Source organism: Plectropomus leopardus, chromosome 7 (assembly GCF_026936395.1).
Source record: "Plectropomus leopardus strain MGB_pleo_1.0 chromosome 7, ASM2693639v1, whole genome shotgun sequence".
NCBI classification, from domain to species: domain Eukaryota; kingdom Metazoa; phylum Chordata; class Actinopteri; order Perciformes; family Serranidae; genus Plectropomus; species Plectropomus leopardus.
In genome coordinates, this window is record NC_142182.1 from 37,366,505 (window position 1) to 37,380,965 (window position 14,461).

The following is a 14,461-nucleotide window of genomic DNA, read 5'->3' on the forward strand; positions in this document are numbered from 1 at the left end:
TTAGCAGCTTTATTTCTATTGCACCCACCACACTAGCCATCACTATTTTTAATCAAAGGCGATGTAGGTGTGTTAAGAAAGCAATAATGGAAAGGCAAGGCCCTTAAACGCGAGAGAGGCCACATATTAATGCCATGCAAGCACTTCGGTCCTGACCGTGTCAATGTCGTGCTCAAATGATGTTAAAGCAAACCCTTTCATGTAATTGTGCTTAATTCTATACTCTATCATACCATATTGTATCATATCCAAAGGTGTCAGTGTTAGGGTATATTATATGTTACTTACCATAGTACACATACTGAAAGTTTTAGGTAACACCAAGACCTCCTCTTTGTACATCACTTTCATTCATACATGTTTTGGTGACTTTAGAGGAAACAGTTGTGATTATTTGTCGTTTCCCCCCACCCAACACTGCATTATATGCCAGGAGATGCCTCTGTACGTTGTGAGCAGCTGGACCTGTTGCTCCAGTGGGGCGCTGAGTTCCGCCAATCCTCGTCCCAACCAGCTGAAGGAGAGAAGGAGGACCTGGTGGCCTTCGATGTCATCCTGGGAGACCTCAACTTTGATAACTGCTCCTCAGGTATGACATTGTCAGGGCAGTGGATCAAACAGCATTGAATACTTATCTATGATGTTTAAAAGTACTAGTACAGTGCCCGTTAAACACATGCCTCTTGAGAACTGCTCAAACAAATAACTTCACTCTCAATACTGTGCTCCTTTGGATCCTGAGCATAGACTCTATATAAAGATGGACACATGACAGCTCCCCCAAAGTGAGGTTATTCAATCCGGATCGCCCCTGTTGTCTGACTGCAGTACAGGTCCTAAGACCCGCCCCTCCATGTTAGTGAATGGTCATAGGCTGAACTAAAAAACTCAAAGTATACGCCAATTACATTTTTCCCAAAATTGGTGTCCGTCACTGAAGGTAGTTCTCATCATCCTGATGTTTGTTCAAGTGTTTGTTGTCATGATAAGTTTGGTTCAGTTTTGATGAGTTAAATGAATTAAATTATTCAAAAGGGGGTTTTCCACCATGATTGACAGCTGTGACAGCCAATCTGTGTGCTCACATTCAATGGAGCCATTCACTATTGGTCGAATGGGTGTGTGGGTGGTAACTCCCCCACCGGGGATCGTTACTGTGCAGATGCAGGACTCCCAGTGACATCACCCTTGTAAGATGGCAACGCTCATATCCCATATTTTAATCTCACTTCAGCAGGGGTAAGTGGGAGTGCATCGTCCATCTTTATTTACAGTCTATGGTCCTGAGCATCACACCTGGAGCCAAGCAGCTACAGATTTAGATTTAAAATGGCGTTACAACCCAAAGATGTACAGCCTAGGGAGAAAGGGCGGTAACAAAGCTGTGATGGTAAAATTGGCTGGAATGCTGTTTATTATTCAGTGAATGAATTAATGATTAAATGGTGAAACAAGTAAGCAGCATTAAAACAAAGGGAGAGGGCAGCGGGTGGCAGCAAAAATAAACACACAATTAAAACAAATCTTATACCTGGCCAACCTCAACCCCAAGCTTGCTACATTTACAAACGGTACGGAAATAAAAAAAAAAATCTACCTATCTACTCTGTAATAACCTGTGCAAACACAATCAGTGCAGCAACCCATAAAACCTAGTTTTTTAGACAAACAGCTTCCTATGGTGTGGTGCGATAGCAGCATGTGTTTAACAAAACCAAAACAAAACCAAAATCTATTCTCTAGAGTCCTGCTCCTTTAACAACTGAGTTCCTTTGTACAAGTTAAGGTGAACAACCAGCTAGTTAACAATCATGAGCCAACAACACACAAACTAGAGGCACAGAGCTACTGGGGACTTACATAAGCTTCAGGAAACACATAATTAGAGCAGGCACTCATCAAGGGCTTCCTACCCCTTGATGAGTGCCTAAATTTTGCTCCAATGGGTGGCACACTTCCAGGGGGCCTGGTCGTAAGACGGGACAACTGGCAGCACCCAATTGGTCGGCAGGGAGACGTGGAGAGGAGGAAACCCCAGAACACGAGGGAATCCCCGATGATGTCGTGAATAAAGCCATTTTACATTACAAATCAGTGTTTCTTAAACGTGGTTTGGCATTTCGGAGACAGGCCTTTAGCCTAGCACCTGCTAATGTGTGCTCTCCTTTTTTCAGATCCAGATTTTTAAGAGGTTTTGGGGAGTTTAATTTTATCCAGAGAAGAACGCTCCATATTATTTGGTTCCCTGGTCATCCACGCTTATTTACTTGTGACTTCCTGTTGTCAGGCAGTACTCATTGATGAATGATGAGTGTGTTACTCCTCTCCAACGCACAGCCTAAACTGGGACTGTGTGTAAAATTCAACTGTATTTTTTTTTTTTTTTTTTAGAGGACAAGCTGGAGCAGCAGCATGCACTTTTTACTCAATACAAGGACCCGTGTCGCCTGGGGCCAGGGGAGGACAAACCATGGGCTCTAGGTAACAACAGGCACACAGTCACATGCTCCTCTGGGGACACCCTGGGACATCCCATATTTCTGTCTGATGCATGCACGCACTCACGGATCAAACTGTAGCAAAACAGACAGCAATACCACAAGCTAATCTCTAAAGAGTGTTGTTATATTAAAAGGCAGCTGTTGCCATGCACTCACAGGAAGTCTGGTAATAGTAAATGGACTGTTCTTGTATAGCCCTTTTCTATTCTTTTGACCACTCAAAGTGCTTACACACTACATGTCACATTCACCTATTCACACACATATTCACACATTGGTGGCCAAGGCTACTGTACAAGGTGCTACCTACTACTCTGTAACTTCTCACACGCAATCACACTCCAATGGCACAGCATTAAAGCAAACTGGGGTTCGCTATCTTGCCCAAGGATACTTCGACATGTTGACTGGAGGAGCCTGGGATAGAACTGCTGACCTTCTTTTTAGAGGATGACCCGCATTACCTCTGAGCCACAGCCATCCACGTGGTGCACACCAAGCAGAACCAAGCCGAGGCGAGCCAGGCATAGCATAGCCGAGCCGAGCCGAGCCGAGCAGAGCAGAGCAGAGCAGAGCAGAGCAGAGCAGAGTGAACTGTAATCTGGCTCGCTTTGGCTTAATCAGGATGCCCCTGCTGTTTGAATTCAAAAGCACCTAGTACAGCGGTTGACACATGGGCATTAGTGACGTAAGGACTGGAGGGTTTTGGTCTGGATGTGAAGCGTTATTTAGGCCAGCGGTATTTGGGGACAGTGTGGGCAGGTCAGAGATAGGGCTCTTTTACAGACTGCCTTATTTATTTTGACAGGGACATTTTGCGCAGCTAACCAGGGCAGCGGAGCTATGCCGCTGTTTGGTTGCAGTTAGACAGGAGGAAAGGAAGAAGACAGGAAAAGAAGAATGGATCAATGAATTAATGAAAGAAAAAGGAGAAAGATGATCCCATTTCATAAAGCTTATCCAAAGAAGATTAGACCTAAATGAATACAATAGCGAAGCTTAAAAAAGCCGGCAGAGAGCGGAGCGGCGGGCTGCCAGCCACTGTCACATGCTGTTCTGACTGTGTGGGTAGATTTCATGACACTTGCTGAACTCAGAGAGCTCCGGGAACCTTCTAATGCTGTCCACCCAGCCAGCCACACACACATACACAGGCACACACACACACCTGCAGTGCTGGTGCTGCATTCAAATCACATGGAAAATATAGCATTTGGTAGTTCAAAGCAGTGAGCTGAGAGTAAAATGACACCATTAATCATCTTCTACAATCATAACTGGCATAGCTCTCTTTGTGATGTGTTTGAGTTCATGTTTGATGGCAGATGAAACATGTCAACCACAAACCTAACAAGTCCAGGAACTGTGGCTGCCCGTGTGTTTTAGGAGTTCTTTCCTACATATACTACAGCTTGTTGGTGTGCAATAAGTCTTGAGGACAGAGACACTGAGGTCATGTTAACCACCTGAAAGAGGAAATATCAGGACATATATCTAGACCAGGGATACTCAACTTTGCTTGGGGGCCACTTTGCAAAATGAAATGTTTCTAGGATTTTAGCACAATTGTAAGATTTTACGAAGTTTCTAGAATTTTAGGACATTCTAGGATTTTTGGATGTTTGTTTAGATTTTAGAATGTCTCTTAGATTTTAGGATCTTTCTCGTATTTCAGCACTTTTCTAGGATATTAGCGCATTTCTAGGATTTTCAGATGTTTTCAGGATATTAGACATTTCTAGGACTTTATGATATGTTCAGAATTTAAGGGTGTTTCTAGGATTATGGGACATTTCTAGGATTTCCGTATGTTTCTTGGATTTTAAGATGTTTCAAGTATATCAGCCAGTTTCTGAGATTTTATCATGTTTTTAGGATTAGGATTTAGCCTTAAGGGCATTTCTAAGATTTTAGGCCATTCTTGGGATTTTAGGACATTTCTAGAATTTCAGGATTTTTTCGGGATTTGAAGACATTTCTGAGGCTTTAGGATGTTTTAAGAACATTTCTACGATTTTAGGCTGTTTCTAGGATTTCTAAGACATTGGTGGCTCAGCTCGGACCTCTGTCAAGGGTGCGGGGGATCCTCCACTGGCATTTTTTTATCAACAAGCTCCATTTTGAATGTCACTGGTCTGGACTTTTCCAAAGAAAAGCTGTGGAATTGACTGAGATAATGTCATTGTGCTGCTCCCTTTAAATTGGTCCTTTTACACTCATAACCAGCCCACAGCCTCACTGCCTCTTTGTCCATTAAGATGGAGATAGAGCTTATGCTCTCAACACAAAGCCTTCTGATGCCTCCTTTGCTACAATGAAAAAAGCCAAGCCGTACTTTCAGATCAGCTGTTCTGAAAGGAAAAAGCTGGTCGTCATGGTGAGAAGGTGGATTGTAAAGCATATTAGACAAATCAATAAACAAGTACAGAAATATAAAACAATTTGGACTGGATTTGCAGGTATGTTGGTGCAAGTGAAAACCATGCAGTGGAGGTGAAGTCTAAGTCCATATTTGTCGTGACTGCTCCTCCACAGTTAGATTTCAGTCCCATGTCTCCCAGCTGGTCTATGACAGTACAGCACAGAGGTCTGAGGTGGTTCAGTAGTGAAAACAGGAGTAAAGGAGGAAATCTTACTCACCTTGACAACCACTGCAGAGCTAAATAACGATTGTTGGATACTCCGTTTCAGGGAGTTTGACAACCCAGACCCCGACCCACCACTGTCCCACTGACAGAACAGCACCTCTGCCTTTGGGTGTCCTTCATTGGACTCAACAAAGGTGTCAGTATACATTGGTGGGATAGAACGACTGACTGCATTCTGCACTGTAACTTCTACTGGAGGTGTTAATTGAGAAGTGAAGAGTAGAGCCAGAGAGGAGAAACACAAGTGAGTCTGCATTGTGATGGATTTTAATGTGTCCCTCAACAGGTACTTTACTGGATCCCAGTGGCCTTTATGACGATGAGGTCAGTTCACCTGAAAGTTTACAAAAGTAAGTCACACACACACACACACACACACACACACACACACACACACACCAGAACCTTTACCACAGCCTTTAAACGCCTTGGGCACCCATACCACTATTGGCATCCTGTAGCCTTACTAATGGCACACAAGCAATAAGTATGCAAGAGTTTTTCCAAAATTTTGGCACAGGGTCTTACACATTCATTTATTTGTGGCAGCCTGCCACACGACAGTATAACAGGGTATTTAGAATTCCAGAGGGGAGGTCATGTGAGGAAGGCTAGCTGAGGGCTGTGTCTTCGTAGAGCTCCCGCTCCTGTCTCACTATATGGAGCTTAAAAGTGTTTCTTCCTACCTGAAGTTACACTGATGATGCTATAACATGGCAACAAAACCTGGTGGACAGTCTCAGAGAGAAAAATCTGCGAGAAAGGGGAAAACAACTCAGTCGCAGATTACCGACCATGCACCCCATCCCACAATGGCGCCTCCACCTCCGGCTGATACTAATGTCATGGAAGTCAGCTCCTTGGACATGTCTGAATTGGTGTGGGAAGTTACCCAGAACAGGTAGTTCTGGAGTAAAAATTTTGGAGTTATGGAGTAGAAATTGTCCATAAGTTATGGAGTAGAAATTGTCCAGGCTTACCGACGCCTTGGATAAAATTGCCAGCAGCCTGGAGGGTATGTCCAAACGCATGACCAAAGCCGAAAACAGCGGGTCTCCACCGTGGAGGACCAGGTCGCCACTCTCAAGCTACGCCTTGATCAGGTGGAGAACAGGCAGGTGGCCATGACCGAGCAGCTAGACGACGCAGAGAACCGCAGCAGATGGGACAATATAAGAACCCTCAGGGAAGGTACGGAGGGTGACCACCCCATCCAATTTTTTGAATCCTGGCTGCCAACGACGCTTGGTCTGTCTGCTGCCAAGGGGCGCATAAAGTTGGACCGTTCTCACCGGACCCCCGGACAGAGGAGTGAACGCCCTCGCCTGGTGATCAATAAGCTCCATAACTCCCGGGATAAACTGAGGATCCTATCAGCCGCGAGAAAGGCGAAAACTCACATTTTCATCCATCAGGACCTGTCCAGGGCATTCCGTCTGAAGCGCCGCGCCTTCAATGATGTAGTACAAAAACTTATAGACAAGGGAATGAAGTTCATGATGCGGTTCCCAGCGAGGCTTGTTGTGCAGCACAATGGAACGGAGCACAGTTTTGAGGACGCAGAAGCAGCCCGGCATTTTCTGGACAAGCTGATGTGAGCACAGTCTCTGGTGAGACACACAATAAAACAAGTGACATATTAAAGATGGACATACCAGTCTTAGACTCCTTCACCAATTTCTGCACTGAGAGCTTTTTTTTTACTATTTAGTTATTCTACTACTATTAGGGACCATTCGAACCGGGTTATAATCTGAGCCTAATTGAAGGACACTAGATTTAATTTTTACTGTGGATTCTCAACAGTTTCTCTGAAAAAGTTAGACACTCTCCTGTTATACTAGTAATGGCCAGCTGGTGAATTAACCACAGCAAGTTTGCTCTTTCATTGCTGACTTTAGACTTTACTTTGCTCCAAAATGCTTATTACGCCATTTGCGGTTAATACAATCTCTGTCGAGCCTTAGTCCTTAAAATACCTTTATTTGCTGTTGAACATCAGCACCCCGTGCTCCTTTTTTTTCACTTTCTGCTACTCTTAATGGTCATTTTGCTATAGCTTGAGCACAGGGGTTAAAATAACTTAAAGGACCAGGTTAAATGTGTGTGAGAGGTGCAGTGACCTGCGATGCTTTCGCCCTTGATTACCTTGCTCAGTAAGTTAAAGGTACCATGTAAGACTCAGTCTAGGTCGAATTTGGTTGTTCATTCATTTATTATTGTTTTTAGAGTGGGGGCTTGTGGGGTTTTTTTTTTTTTTGATTTTCTCCTTTTCCCCTGACCTCTCTCCATAGTGATGGCCTCCTTCAGTGTCATGTCCTATTGTAATACCCATTGGGTGTTTTTCCGTTGTTTTTCCAGGTATGAGACCTTCTTGTCTTATCTGGTCTTGTTTTCTTTTTTGGGTTGTGTTCTGATTCTTTTTCCTTTCTCACATGACAGCACTATTTGTTTCTGCCTATTTTCAGTGTTCGCGAGCAATATATTTTTGTGGACATGTACTAAGCAGCATGTGGAATTCATATCATAGTTAAGAGGTGGAAAAGAAAGGTACACTTGCTTTTCTACGAGACCCACCTCTCTGACCTTGAGCATTTAAAGCTAAGGAGAGACTGGGTGAGCCAAGTGTTTTACTCTTCTCCATCCATCCATCCATTTTCTTCCGCTTATCTGGGGTCGGGTTGCGGGGGCAGCAGCCTAAGCAAGAAAGCCCAGAGTTCCCTCTCCCCGGCCACTTTGTCCAGCTCTTCCCGGGGGACCCCGAGGCGTTCCCAGGCCAGCTGTGAGACGTAGTCTCTCCAGCGTGTCCTGGGTCTTCCCCGGGGCCTCCTACCGGTGGGACGTGCCCTGAACACCTCACCAGGGAGGCGTCCTGGAGGCATCCTAATTAGATAGATAGATAGATAGATAGATAGATAGATAGATAGATAGATAGATAGATAGATATACTTTATTGATCTCAAAACTGAGAAATTGGGGTGTAGCAGCGCCATGCAGTAAGAACAAGAGAATAAAGAGCACACATTATTAATAGAATATAAAGGAATATGCTTAAAAAAAACTAAAAAACTAAGAGACTGTACATATATCTGGCTCTTCTCAACGCGGAGGAGCAGCGGCTCTACTCCGAGCTCCTCCCGGATGACCGAGCTTCTCACTCTCTATCTCTAAGGGAGAGCCCAGCCACCCTACGGAGGAAACTCATTTCGGCTGCTTGTACCCACGATCTTGTTCTTTCGGTCACTACCCAAAGCTCGTGACGATAGGTGAGGGTAGGAACGAAGATCGACTGGTAAATCGAGAGCTTTGCCTTTCGGCTCAGCTCCCTCTTCACCACGACAGATCGGTGCAGCGTCCGCATTACTGCAGACGCTGCACCAATCCGTCTGTCGATCTCCCGCCCATCCTTCCCTCACTCGTGAACAAGACCCCGAGGTACTTAAACTCCTCCAGGACTTCATCCCCAATCTGGAGGGGGCATGCCACCCCTTTCCGGCTGAGAACCATGCCTCGGATTTGGAGGTGCTGATTCTCATCCCGGCCCCTTCACACTCTGCTGCGAACTGATCCAGTGAGAGCTGAAGGTCACGGCCTGATGAAGCCAACAGGACCACATCATCTGCAAAGAGCAGAGACCCAATCCTGAGGTCACCGAACCGGACCCCCTCAACAGCCTGGCTGCGCCTAGAAATTCTGTCCATAAAAGTTATGAACAGAATCGGTGACAAAGGCCAGCCCTGGCGGAGTCCAACCCTCACCAGAAACGAGTTCGACTTACTGCCGGCAATGCGAACCAAGCTCTGGCACCGGTCATAGAGGGAACAGACAGCCCGTATCAGGGGGTCCGAAACCCCACATTCCTGGAGAGCCCCCCACAAAACTCCCCGAGGGACACGTTGACTTCTCCAAGTCCACAAAGCACATGTGGACTGGTTGGGCAAACTCCCACGCACCCTCAAGGACCCTGCCAATGGTCCAGAGCTGGTCGACAGTTCCACGACCAGGGCGAAAACCGCATTGCTCCTCCTGAATCCAGGGTTCAACTATCCGGCGGACCCTCCTCTCTAGTACCCCTGAAAAGACCTTACCAGGGAGGCTGAGGAGTGATCCCCCTGTAGTTGGAACACACCCTCTGGTCCCCCTTCTTAAAAAGAGGGACCACCACCCCATTCTGCCAGGCCAAGGGCACTGCCCCCGTTGTCCACGCAATGTTGCAGAGTCGTATCAGCCACGACAGCGCCACAACATCCAGGGCCTTGAGAACCTCCGGGCGGACCTCGTCCACCCCCGGGGCCCTGCCACTGAGGAGCTTTTTGACCACCTCGGTAACCTCAGCCCCAGAGATAGGGGAGCCCACCCCCGAGTCCCCAGGCCCTGCTTCCTCACCGGAAGGCGTGTCGGTGGGATTGAGGAGGTCTTCGAAGTATTCCTTCCACCGATCCACAACGTCCCGAGTCGAGGTCAGCAGCGCCCCGTCCCCACCATACACAGTGTTGACAGAGCACGGCTTCCCCCTCTTGAGATGCCGGATGGTGGTCCAGAACCTCTTCAAAGCCATCCAGAAGTCATTTTCCATGGCCTCACTGAACTCCTCTCACGCCCTGGTTTTCGCCTCGGCGACCGCCGCCGCTGCACTCCACTTGGCCTGTCGGTACCTGTCTGCTGCCTCCAGAGTCCCACAGGCCAAGAAGGCCCGATAGGACTCCTTCTTCAGCTTGACGGCACCCCTTACCGCTGGTGTCCACCAGCGGGTTCGGGTGTTGCCGCCCTGACGGGCACCAACCACCTTACGGCCACAGCACCAGTCGGCTGCCTCAGCAATGGAGACACGGAACATGGCCCACTCGGACTCAATGTCCCCCACCTCCCCCGGGACATGGTCGAAGCTCTCCCGGAGGTGGGAGTTGAAGCTCCTTCTGACGGGAGACTCTGCCAGACGTTCCCAGCAGACCCTCACAATACATTTGGGTCGGCCAGGTCTGACCGGCGTCCTCCCCCACCATCGGAGCCAACTCACCACCAGGTGGTGGTCGGTTGACAGCTCCACCCCTCTCTTTACCCGAGTGTCCAAGATGGACACTCTTATGCTTGAACATGGTGTTCATTATGGACAATCTGTGGCGAGCACAGAAGTCCAATAACAAAACACCACTCGGGTTCAGATCGGGGGGGCCATTCCTCCCGATCATGCCCCTCCAGGTCTCACTGTTGTTGCCAACTTGAGCGTTGAAGTCCCCCAGCAGAACGAGGGAGACCCCAGAAGGAGCACTCTCCAGCACCCCCTCTAAGGACTCCAAAAAGGGTGGATACTCTGAACTGCCGTTTGGACCATAGGCACAAACAACAGTCAGGATCGGTCCCCCAACCCGAAGGCGGAGGGAGGCTACCCTCTCATTCACCAGGGTAAACTCCAACATACAGGCACCGAGCCAGGGGGCAATAAGTATTGCCACCCCTGCCCGGCGCCTCTCACCAGTGGCAACTCCAGAGTGGAAGAGAGTCATCCCCTCTCGAGAAGACTGGTTCCGGAGCCCAAGCCGTGCGTCGAGGTGAGGCCGACTATATCTAGTCGGAACTTCTCAACCTCGCGCACCAGCTCAGGCTCCTTCCCCACCAGAGAGGTGACATTCCACGTCCCCAGAGCTAGCTTCTGCAGCCGAGGATCAGACCACCAAGGTCCCCGCCTACGGCTGCCGCCCAGCTCACATGGCACCCGACCCCTATGGCCCCTCCTATGGGAGGTGAGCCCACGGGAAGGTGGTCCCATGTCACCTCTTCGGGCTGTGCCCGGCTGGGCCTCATGGGTAAAGGCTCGGCCACCAGGCGCTCGCCATCAAGCCCCACCCCCAGGCCTGGCTCCGGGGGGGGCCCCGGTGACCCGCGTCCGGGCGAGGGAAACTCTGGACCATTTGTTGTCGTCATCATAGGGGTCTTGTGAGCTACACTTTGTCTGGTCCCTCCCCTAAGACCTGTTTGCCATGGGTAACCCTACCAGGGGCATGAAGCCCCCAACAACTGAGCTCCTAGGATCACTGGGACACGCAAACCCCTCCATCACGATAAGGTGGTAGCTCAGGGAGGGTTTTACTCTTCTTTTAACTCCAAAAGCAGAAAAGTGGCAATTCTGCTACATAAAAGGCTGCCTTTTACATTAAAAAAATGCATAAAAGATTCCAAAGGGAGATATGTCATAATTTTAGGCTTCCTATACGGGGAAAGGCTCGCTCTTGGATGTATCTATTCTCCCAATACAGCTGAAGCTCCTTTCTATTCCAATTTGCTAGCAGATGTATCCTCTGATATTTCACCTCTTGTAGTTCTGGGTGGGGACCTAAACTCCTGTTTGGAACCAGAGTTAGACCAAAGCCCCCTCAAATCCACACGCCTATTCAAAATGGCACTAGCTACCAGGAGGCTCTGTAATGATCTGAACTTATTCGACACTTGGAGAGTATTGAACCCAGGAGTGAAGGACTTCACGTTTTATTCCTGTCCACATAACTCATTCTCAAGGATTGATTACTTTTTCACCTCTAGGCAAGCTTTGGACAGGGTTCGAGCATGTGGTATAAAAGCATCCACACTCTCAGATCACTAACTTATTGGACTGGAACTTACACCTCCTTATTATGAACCCTCTACACGTCACTGGCGGCTAAACCCATCCCTGCTTAGTAACCCCACTTTTTTAACTTTCCTGGAGGAACATTTGACGCTCTTTTTTTCTATTAATGATACTCCTGATGTTTCTGCATCAACATTATGGGAGACTGCAAAAGCCTATTTAAGAGGAGTGATTATCTCTTATACCTCAGCTAAAAGGAAAGAAGCGCTCTGACAGCAACTAGAGCTCGAATGCCAGATCACCAACCTAGAGAGGGATTTAAAAAACTCCCTCTCTAAATCAATACTGCTGAAGCTGGATGATGCACATTCTGCTCCTGATAATCTACTCACACAAAAAGCAGAATACGCTATTTTTTTACTGCTAGCACCAGCTATTTGAACCTGCTAACAAACCAGGGAGACTTTAAACAGTTTGAAACTAAACACATGATTAATATTATGAAACCTTTTTACCAAAATCTGTATTCTCCTGAATGCCCTGACAGTGCCGATGACATGGCAAATTTCTTAGACCGTATAGATTTGCTGACCCTGTTGGCTGAGAGCAGGGACATTTTATGTTGTCCGGTCAGTAAGGAGGAGGTCCTCGAGACAATTAAATCCCTACTAGGTGGCAAGGCCCTAGGCCCAGATGGGTTTTGCCCTGAATTTTATAAGAAAATGGCCAAATTAGTGGTAGAGCCATTCACCAGAATGTACACTGAGTCATTTGAACTGGGCACTTTACCTCAAACACTCAATCTAGCCAGTATTTCACTTAATCTGAAGAAGGATACACCCTCAGACTGCTGCTCGTCCTATAGACTGACAAGTCTTACTGGAGTGGATTGTAAATTGCTATCCAAACTTCTCGCCAAGAGGTCGGAGATTTACCTTCCTGCCCTGATTAAACTCGATCAAACAGGAGTTATCAGGAATAGGTTTTCACACTCAAATGTTCGGCGCCTTCTTAATGTATTACAATACGTACACTCCAGTCAAGAAAGAATTCTCTGTATAGCTCTCGATGCGGCTAAGGCTTTCGATAGGGTTGAATTTGAATATCTCTTTGACATCCTTCAGAGGTTTGGACTTGGGCCTGAATTTATTAAATGGGTGAGGCTGCTCTATAGTGCCCCAATGGCGAGAGTATTGGTCAATGGCTGTGCTTCTGAGGCCTTTCATCTGGGATGTGGCACGAGACAAGGCTGTCCCTTGCCCCCTCTGCTATTCTCACTGGCTATTGAGCCACTTGCAGAGGCCATAAGGTTCACAAACAATATCGCTGGCGTGAGTCTTGGGGGAATCGTCCATAAACTGCACTGTATGCAGATGACGCCGTTCTCTTCCTTACTGAACCCCAAATTTCTATTTCGGCCCTTGTTTCAACTATAGATGCTTTTGGCAGTTTCTCAGGCTACAGAATTAATTACAACAAATCTGAGTCTTTGCCACTGGGTGACTTTGTGAATAAAAGTGCCCCGGTCAACTTTTCCTTTAAGTGGTCTGAATCTGGTTTTACATATTTAGGTGTTAAAATCTCTGCCAACTTAAATAATCTATACAACTTAATTTTGCTCCCATTATATCTTTAATTAAAAGCGATCTACTCAGGTGGTTTGATCTCCCTCTCTCCTTGCTAGGTAGAGTCAGTCTAATTAAAATGAACATCCTTCCAAGGATCCTATACCCAATGCAAATGCTCCCTCTGAGGATTAATAAGTGTGTGTTCTTTGATATCGATAAGGCTATTTCAAAATTTATTTGGCATGGGAAAAAACCATGTCTCAATCTCAAGAAATTACAGCTGCCAAAAGAGAGGGGTGGTCTTTCAATGCCCAACCTTATGTTTTAGAAGTGGGCATGCCACATGCATATAGTGTCAGACTGGCTGAGGCATTTTTTAAATTCTAGACAGAAGATCCATATTGATGCCTGGCACTGCCCCTCTCTGTCCTTACTCAGCCTTGTCGTGAATGAAATGTCCTTGCTTCCAACTGAGGTTACAAACAGTCCAATTATGATGAACACAATCAAAATGTGGGAAAGAATTGTGAAGGTTACCCAAGGGAGGGGTCCCTTCTCAGTTCTACACCCCATTATAAAGCCTTACCCCCTGGACTGGGAACGAGCATATTTCAATGCTGGTATCATCACGGTATCAAGATTGTCAGTGATTTATTTAAGCCTGAAAAACTACTATCATATGAACAAATTAAAGCCAAATATGACATACCTTCTAAACATTTCTAGGGCTTTCTTCAGGTCAGACACTTCATTAATAATCTTAATTTTTTCGGAAACTCGGCCAATAGCCTTTGCTATTGACTTGTTTTTGCTATGGTCTTGCCACAGTAAAAACTTTATATCCCATGGTTATGCTAAATTACAGTCCATCAGTACATTCAACACTGACAGAAAAGAAAGAAAAAAAAAAGTTTTTGGGGGCAAGAAAAATTTCAGGAGGAAAATAAGGGTCATTTTTCCTTTTGTAATAGTCATTTTGACCACAAGAGGCTGAAGTGCACCACCTAACATGCATGGACGCTGTTTACTGAAAACTGCAATTATAATGCAATGCTTATTTAATCAGTCCTTCAATTAACAGAGCACATGAAGGCATAACAAGCTGAGTGCTAAATATGTTTGAGTCCACGGATGGGCAGTAACGCGTTAGATGTAACGCGTTACTGTAATCCAATTACT

General features: G+C 46.6%; 1 protein-coding gene across 1 annotated transcript in view; it reads left to right on the forward strand.

The window, feature by feature from the left end:
* smpd3 (sphingomyelin phosphodiesterase 3) overlaps positions 1-14,461 on the forward strand; it is a 51,009-nt gene that overhangs the window by 19,052 nt on the left and 17,496 nt on the right. Inside the window, exons 5-7 of the mRNA XM_042496693.2 lie at positions 434-589; positions 2,392-2,481; positions 5,436-5,499. Of these exons, the coding sequence (XP_042352627.2) occupies positions 434-589; positions 2,392-2,481; positions 5,436-5,499 (310 nt within the window). The remainder of the gene's footprint in view (positions 1-433; positions 590-2,391; positions 2,482-5,435; positions 5,500-14,461) is intronic.